The sequence below is a fragment of the Carlito syrichta genome, unplaced genomic scaffold (genome assembly GCF_000164805.1).
Source record: "Carlito syrichta isolate Samal-C Ts95f unplaced genomic scaffold, Tarsius_syrichta-2.0.1 Scaffold308864, whole genome shotgun sequence".
Classification (NCBI taxonomy): Eukaryota; Metazoa; Chordata; class Mammalia; order Primates; family Tarsiidae; genus Carlito; species Carlito syrichta.
This window is the reverse complement of record NW_007252960.1, coordinates 290,485-299,020: the sequence shown is the minus strand read 5'-3', so window position 1 is coordinate 299,020 and position 8,536 is coordinate 290,485. Positions and strand designations below refer to the sequence as shown.

The window sequence follows — 8,536 nt, the reverse complement described above, 5'->3', positions numbered from 1 at the left end:
TATGGCATATGTTCATTCATTTCATAGCCCTAGGAGGTGGCTTCTCTGATGAGCCCGAAGCACAGAGAGGTTCAGTAAGTTGCTTATGATCACATGGCTAGTGGGAGGATTCTAGCTCAGGCTCTCCCATTTTCATTTTCTCCCCAGAAAGTTACTAGCTTGAGCAGAGACTTCAGCAGAAGCCTTGAGGTTTGTGGTACAAAATTACCGTCGGACCCTAAGGATTCTGAACATTAAAGATGAAGAGAGACAACAGAGGCTGGGCATGGTGGCTCATACCTATGATCCCAGCACTTTGGGGGAACGAGGCAGGAGGATTGCTTGAGCCCAGGAGTTTGAGACCAGCCTAAGCAACATAGTGACACCTCGTCTCTACAAAACATCAAAATTAGCTGGGCATGGTGGTGTGTGCTGTGGTGGGAGGATCACCTGAGCTCAGGAGGTTGAGGCTGCTTTGAGCCATGAGTTGCTGCACTACTGCATTCCAGCCTGGGTGACAGAGTGAGATCCTGACTTGAGAGAGAGAGAGAGAGAGAGAGAGAGAGAGAGAGAAGGAGAAGGAGGGCACCTGAGCCAGGTAACTGATTTCACCTGTACCCATAGTTTCTGAGTTAGAGTTTAGAGATGACTGCCTTTCTCAGACAGGTTTGTGGGCCCCTGGAGATATCCCCTGGGTGCCTTTATATATTCTATCTTCATTTTGATGGTGATCTAACAACACGTTTAAAAAGAAGCCTGTTCTGGCTCAGGGATCGACCGTGTTGGTTGGGACTACCCCTGGAGAGTGAGGAAGCTGAAGGTTGGGTTTGGTCACTTGTGTGTCACTGAGAGATGGTTCCGGGATTTGCAGGGGGCTGTAGTTGCAGGTTTGTTGCAGAGGTTGAGGGTGAGCAGGATTTGGCAGACAGCAGAGCTAGGAGCCAGCAGACTTGAAACTGAATCCCTCTTCTCCCACTTCCTGGGGGTCTGGCCTTGGTCAAATGTCATTTCCTTGCTGAGTCTCTGCTCCCTCTATGGGGCAGAGCTGCTCTCCTTCCCCTTGAAGGAGTCAGTAGTCCTTTAATGACTTGACCCATTGTTGGGATGCATTTGGTGGGCATTGGCTCCTTGCTCCTCTCTGGTGGTTGCAGCATTGAAGCTGGAAGATTCTCCTGGGTGTGGGTAGGTGAGCCGTACTCCTTTCTGTGTCACTGGGAGAAGGTAAGAAAGAGACTGGGAGTCTTGACTGCTCTGCCTGAACGTCTCCAGAGTCCCCATGCTCACAGACTGCAGAGCTAGGCGGGCAGATCTCATGCAGAAACCAGTGCCTAGACAAGGGAAGTGACTGTTTCTGTCATATGACTAGCAGGCAACCCAGGCAGGATGAGAACTCATGCCTTGTTACTTCCTGCTCAGGGCTCCTTCTGCTATTCCCCATAGCCAGGGGCCTCTCTGGACACTCCCAGCCATTGAAAAGTGGTTCTGAGGCCACCAGTGCTCCCTGCATCTTTTGAGATACCTTCTCTTAGGCCCGTTTAGGGCTAAGGTGCCACAGCTGCCCCTTCTGAGGTCAAGATGGCTTCACTCGAGTGCTTCTTGCCTGCAGAGAGAGCTCACAATCAGGGAGCATGTGCCTCTGGTTGAGACCTGCACGACCTCAGGATTTTTTTATGTAAAGAAAAGGCCTTTTTCCCCATCATGAAAAGATGCTTTGCAAAGCAAGGCAGAGGAGGCTACTGACATCTTATCTAGAGCAATCCATAGAGTAAAATACCATGGACAGCGTCTGGGATCTGTGGGATCACAGGGAGGGTAGGTGCTAAAGCCTTGCTATACAGGTGTGGGTCAGTGGCAGCATCACCTGGGGCTTGTGAGAAACACAGAGTCTCAGGCTGACCCCCATCCACCTTCTGAACCAGAGCTTGCCTCTTTTTTTTTTTAAGTCAGAGTCTCACATTGTCGCCCAGACTGGAGTGCAGTGGCACACTCCTGGCCACTGCAGCCTTGACCTCCTGGGCTCCGGTGATCCTTCCTCCTCAGCCTTTCAAGTAGCTGGAACTACAGGCACGTGCTACCATGCCTGGCTAATTTTTTTTTAATTTATTGTAGAGATGAGGTCTCACCAAGTTGTCCGGGCGGGTCTCGAACCCACAGGCTCAGGCAATTCACTCACCTCGGCCTCCCAAAGTGCTGGGATTACAGGCTGAGTCACCGAGACCAGCCAGAGCTTGCCTCTTAACATCCCCTGGAGATCTGTGTGCACGTTAGAGTTAGAGAAGCACTGTGTTCAACAATTTCCAGGAGTGAGGTAGAGGTTTTTATTTTCTTTGTCCCCTGTGATTAGTTATTGTATTTTTTTTTTTTTTTTTTTAGTTGGAGTCTCACTCTGACGCCCAGACTGGAGTGCAGTGGCCGCTCCTGGCCACTGCAGCCTCGACCTGCTGGGCTCCAGCGATCCTTCCACCTCAGCTGTACGAGTAGCCACAATTACAGGCACGCGCCACCATGCCCGGCTGATTTTTTTTGATTTATTGTAGAGGTGAGGTCTCGCCAAGTTGCCCAGATGGGTCTCGAACCCACGGGCTCAGGCAGTCCATTCACCTCAGCCTCCCAAAGCGCGGGATTACAGGCTGAGCCACCGAGCCCGACTTGTATTTTTTTTTTGAGTCAGAGTCTCACTCTGTTACCCAGGCTGGAGTGGAGTGCTCATGGCCACCGCAGCCTTGACCTGCTAGGCAGGTGATCCTTCTGTCTCAGCCTTCCAAGTAGTTGGAACTACAGGCATGTGCCACATGCCCAGCTAATTTTTTGATTTATTGTAGAGATGAGGTCTCGCCAAGTTGCCCAGGCTGGTCTCAAACTCTCGAACTCAGGAATCTCTTGCCTCAGTCTCTCAAAGTGCTGGGATTATAGGTGTGAGCCACCGCACCCAGCTTATATATTTTTTCATGTGAAGTACTTTTATGATGAGAAAAAATATCAAAGGCGTTTCCAGTGGTAGTGAGGGAAATCCTATCAGGCTTCCATTTGGCATTGCCCAAGGGCAAGTAGAGTTGTCAGGCCTAGGACTTGAGAAGAGGAAGAGAGAGAGCCTGACTTCTCTCTTCTGCTGTTAGAGAGGGATGAGCAGAAACCAAACTAAACAGAAAGCAGGGTCTGTTGATAGGCACAGGTGTCAAGAGAGGTGTCAGAGGACCTTGGGCAGGTGGGTGTGTAACCATCCCGGATGACTTTTTTTTTTTTTTGAGTTGGAGTCTCACTTGGTTGCCCAGACTGGAGTGCAGTGGCCGCTCCCGGCCACCGCAGACTTGCCTGCTGGGCTCCGGCCATCCTTCCGCCTCAGCCTTCTGAGTAGCCGGAATTACAGGCATGCACTACAATGCCCGGCTGATTTTTTTTTGATTTATTGTAGAGTTGCGGTCTTGCTGCCCAGGCGGGTCTCGAACCCGCAGGCTCAGGCAATCCACTCACCTCAGCCTCCCAAAGGCACGAGATTACAGGCTGAGCCACCAAGCCCAGCTCGGATGACATTTTAAGATGCCCAATGTCAGGTGGAAATGGTGTATAGGCTGTCCTTTATCAAAACCTTTTCCAGAAAAAATAATACTGGCGACAGTTGAGTCAGTTGTTTTGCTGTGTCTCAAAGAGTGCTGACTGGTTCCAGCACCATGGCTGGAGTCAGGCAGGGTCCTTGGTACTGTGTTCCTAACACGGGCTTCAAAGGAGCATGGTCTTGAGTGAGGATCACAGTTCCTGAATTAGCATTCAAATTCGAACAGAATCAAAACCTTTAATTCTGATCCACAAGACCATACATGACTGGCCCCTGCCTGCCTGCCTGATCTTTCCTTCCCCTTTTTTGCTTTTTGCCCAAGTCACAGTGAACTTCCTTCTAGTTTTGGAAGACCAGAGCCAGGCTTATTCTGAGCTTCTTCCCTTGCTGTTTGCTCTGCCAGGAATGCTGGTCTGCCATTTCTTTTTTTTTGTCTGTTTGTTTTAGTTGGAGTCTTACTCTGTCGCCCAGGCTGGAGTGCAGTGGCATGCTCATGGCCACCCTGGTGTCGACCTGCTGGACTCTGGTGATCCTTCCGTCTCAGCCTTCCAAGTAGCCGGAACTACAGGCGTGCGCTAATTTTTGGATTTACTGTGGAGATGAGGTCTCACTATATTGACCAGGCTGGTCTCGAACCCGCAGGTTCAGGCAGTCCTCTCGCCTTGAACTTGCAAAGTGCTGCGCCACCGAGCCCAGCCTGCCATTTCTTTCCAGAGCTGCTCCTTTTCTTTCTTTCCTTTTTTTGAGTCGGAGTCTCACTCTGTTTCCCAGACTGGGGGGCTGTGGCATGCTCCTCACGGCCACTGCAACTTTGACCTGCTGAGCTCAGGCAATCCTGCTTCAGCCTTCCAGGTAGCTGGAGCTACAGGCGTGTGTGACCACAGCTGGCTTAATTTTTTATTTATTGTAGAGATGAGGTCTCACCAAGTTGCCTAGGTTTGTCTACCTGTGGGCTCAGGCAAGCCTCTCGCCTTGGCCTCCCAAAGTGCTGGGGTTATAGGCCCTCTTGCTTCCCTCTACCTCATTACTTTGTCTGGGTTTCCTTCCTAGCATCTGGTTGATTCATTTATTAGTACAATATTTGTTTTTTCCTAATTGTATTTTAGCTCCATAAGAGGCTGGATCTTTATGCCATTTAACTCCTGTGCCTCCAGTACTTCGAACATTGCCTGGAATACAGTAGAGGCTAAATAGATCCTGAATGGACCAGTGCACACACTTACTTGACTTCTCTGAGCTTAATTTCCCCATGTGGTATGGGTTCCTGGCTTGTAAGGTGGTTAGGAAGATGAAAGGAGATGTTACATGCAGGGTGCCTAGCTTACTGCCTGGTATGCAAGAAGTGTCCAACATGTGGTAACAGTTAATATCAACTGGCCCTTTCTCAATGATATTATGTAATTAAACAATCAATGGACTGCCCCTGGTTTGACTTGGAGGAATCACTGACCATCTCTGAGATAATGCCTGCTGCTGCTCCCAGGTGCAGCCCACACAGAGTTGCCCGAGAGAAAATTGGTTGGTGGCATCTACAGTGTGGAGCATCTGCTTTTGCAACTTTGAATTTGAATAGGCTTTGAGATGACTGTGCTCTGTGTCTGGTGCTTCCTAATCCGCAGCCTTGTCTCTGATGACAAGAGTCCTTGGCTATCTTGTGGAGCGTCCATTGTAACTGTGACAGTTGTCTGCCCCACACTTTAAAGTACCCTTGCCCCAGCCTTCCTAAGTGGAAGTTGGGTGTGTGTCTCCTGTATCAGTTGGCAATGCTTTTGGCTGCAAGTAACAGCCCAACCTGGTTTGAACACATGGGGTTATTTATTTTGTGAGAGTTAAGTTGTTTATAGTGTTGGCCTAGTCAATCAATGATATCAGGGCTGGTGTCTTTGTGATTCTCTTGGCCTTTCCCTCAGGCACATGGCTTCATGGTGACAAGATACTGCTCTGACTCCACTTAGCATGCATATGATTGAGTCATGAAGGATGGAGGAGGGAGTGATGACCTTCACAGCTCTTCTTTATATCAAAAAGGCATGACTTTCTCAGAAACCTCCTGATGCATTTCTACTTACTTCTCATTGGCCAGAATTCTTTTTTTTTTGGGTTGGAGTCTCAGTCCATTACCCAGGCTGGAGCACAGTGGCACATTCTCGGCCACTCCAGTGTCGACCTGATGGGCTTAGAACTACAGGCACACGCTGCCATGCCTGGCTAATTTTTTGATTTATTGTAGAGATGAGGTCTCGCCAAGTTGCCTAGACTCATCTCAAACTCGTGGGCTTAGGCAATCCTCTCACCTCGACCTCCCAAAGTGCTGGTATTACAGGCTGGAGCCACTGTGCCTGGCTGACCAGACTTTTTATTTTTTTTGAGTAGGAGTCTCACTCTGTTGCCCAGACTGGAGTGCAGTGGCCACTCCCGGCCACCTCAGACTCGACCTGCTGGGCTCTGGCGATCCTTCTGCCTCAGCCTTCCTAGTAGCCGGAATTACAGGCATGCGCTACCACGCCCAGCTGATTTTTTGATTTATTGTAGAGATGAGGTCTCGCTGCCCAGGTGGATCTCGAACCCGCGGGCTCAGGCAATCCACTCACCTCAGCCTCCCAAAGGCGTGGGTTTACAGTCTGAGCCACCGAGCCCAGATAGACTTCTTAAGGTCAGCCTCAGCTGCTGAGAAAAGGAGTAGCTAGGTTTTTCAGCATGGATTGCGGAAGGTGGCATGGGAAAGGATGTTGGAGGCAATGGTGAGATCAGCTGGTAAGCAGTACCTGGTATACTGGGAAATGTATTTTTTTTTTAGACTGCCGGTTGTCAACGCGGGGCAGTTTTGTTTCCCAGGGAAATGTGGTAAAATATGCAGACATTTTTGTTGTCACAGCTCCGGGTTGTGTATGCTAATGGCATCTAGTGGGTAGGGGCCAGGGATACTACTAAACATCCTTCAATGTCAGTAGTGCCAAAGTTACGAATCTTCTGGACACTTTGTTCAAATCTGGGAACAATTAGTGTAGTTGTTTTCCTGTGAGGCAGTAACAGGCAATGGTCAAATTTCATTGTAATGATGATATAGATGATTGGTACCTAGTCATTCTATTGATCTTGTAAATGGTCAGTAGCAGAGGACTGATCCTAGTGGGGGACAGCTGTGTACCATAGTGCCAGAAAGTCTTCATAGAAGACTAACATGAAACAGAACTAATAAAGTCTTCTTGAATTTTTAGGATCCCAGAATAATGACAAAAGACAATTTCTGCTGGAGCGACTGCTGGATGCAGTGAAACAGGTAAGAGGAGAGATTGCGTTTGCCTTTTGGGTTGAGTAATAGTGTAAAATAGTTTATATAGCTGGGCTCGGTGGCTCAGCCTGTAATCCTGCGCCTTTGGGAGGCTGAGGTGAGTGGATTGCCTGAGCCCACGGGTTCGAGACCCGCCTGGGCAGCGAGACTTCATCTCTGCAATAAATCAAAAAATCAGCTGGGTGTGGTAGTGAGCGCCTGTAGTTCCGGCTACTTGGAAGGCTGAGGCGGAAGGATCGCCGGAGCCCAGCAGGTCGAGGCTGCGGTGGCCAGGAGCGGCCACTGCACTCCACTCTGGATGACAGAGTGAGACTCCAACTCAAAAAAAAAAAAAAAGGTTTATATAGAAGTCATTTCTTCCCTTAATCTATGCAGGGTTGTTCCTACTTTGTATCTGGGAATAGTGCAGTGATGTAATCGTTTTCCCTAGGAAATTATAGAGCAGGAATGCTGTCAGAGTTGGGACTGAGGCATTCCTGTGTCTTTTGTTTCCAAAGTGCTCTGGAGGGCCCATCCTTCAGTGATGTCCCTTCAAGAAGAGCATTGATGTGGGTTTCAGAGTTCCATTTCCAAGCAGTTGTATTTTTGGGCAACTCTGAGGGGCTCTGGGGTTTGGAGTTAGGGTTTGGAGTTAGGACCCGTGAACACAAGAACAGGGCGAGGAGGGATGAGGTCATACCTGGGATCCTCTGCTGCTGCTAGCAGCTGTGTGCCCTCTCCGGGCGGCTCTGCCATGGTGGGCTGATGCTGTTGTGATGCCTGGCCCTGGCTGGGCTTGGAAGCGAGCTTGGACGTGGGACTGGAATCCATCTGCTTGCCTGTGTCACGTGCGCAGTGCCACTCGCTGTCATTTATCCCACAACCGCCATGTGCCAGGTTCTCTGCTAAGTGCTTCACTTATAATCCTTCCAGCCATCCCATGAGATAGTTCCTGCAATTAGCTTCATTTTATAGATGGAGAAACTGGAGCTCAGAGAGATCTAATAACTTGCTCAAGGTGTCATAGTATGTGGCAGAGCTAGGATCCAAACCTGGGAATTCTAGGAGCTCACTGTTTGGAAGGGGAAGTTGACAATTGTATGTATTATCAATTTATTGTCACAATAAATTGGAGAGAGCTACTTTAATAGGGTGTGTGTTAAGTGTTATGAGCCCAGATAACTTAGTGTCAGGTGATAGAATGAGACCATTACTCAAAAACTTAAAAAAAATTACCATTTTAAGTGTACAGCTTCATGCATTTTGATAAATGTATAATTAAAAATGATATATTGGCCAGCCTGTAATCCCAGCACTTTGGGAGACTGAGATGAGAGGATTGCCTGAGCTCATGGATTTGAGACTAGCCTGGGCAAAATGATGAGACCTCATCTCCTCAGTAAATCAAAAAATTAGCTGGGCATAGTAGCACTTGCCTATAGTTCCAGCTACTTGGAAGGCTGAGGCGGAAGGATCCCTGAGCCCAGCAAGTCAGTGTTGGAATGGCCGTGAGTGTGCCACTGCACTCTAGCCTGGGTGATGGAGTGAGACTCCAACTAAAAAAAAAAAAAAAAAAAAACCTGGGCTCAGTGGCTCAGCCTGTAATCCCACACCTTTGGGAGGCTGAGGTGAGTGGATTGCCTGAGCCCGCGGGTTCGAGACCCGCCTGGGCAGCGAGACCTCATCTCTACAATAAATCAAAAAATGAGCCGGGCGTGTAGCGCACGCCTGTA

The 8,536-nt window shown here is 49.1% G+C and overlaps 1 protein-coding gene across 1 annotated transcript in view; it reads left to right on the top strand.

Moving 5' to 3' along the window:
• Positions 1–6,248: 6,248 nt before the first annotated feature.
• Positions 6,249–8,536, top strand: part of SNX29 (sorting nexin 29) — a 221,408-nt gene continuing 219,120 nt past the window's right edge. Inside the window, exons 1-2 of the mRNA XM_021716663.1 lie at positions 6,249–6,273; positions 6,751–6,812. Coding sequence (XP_021572338.1) covers positions 6,249–6,273; positions 6,751–6,812 — 87 coding nt within the window. The remainder of the gene's footprint in view (positions 6,274–6,750; positions 6,813–8,536) is intronic.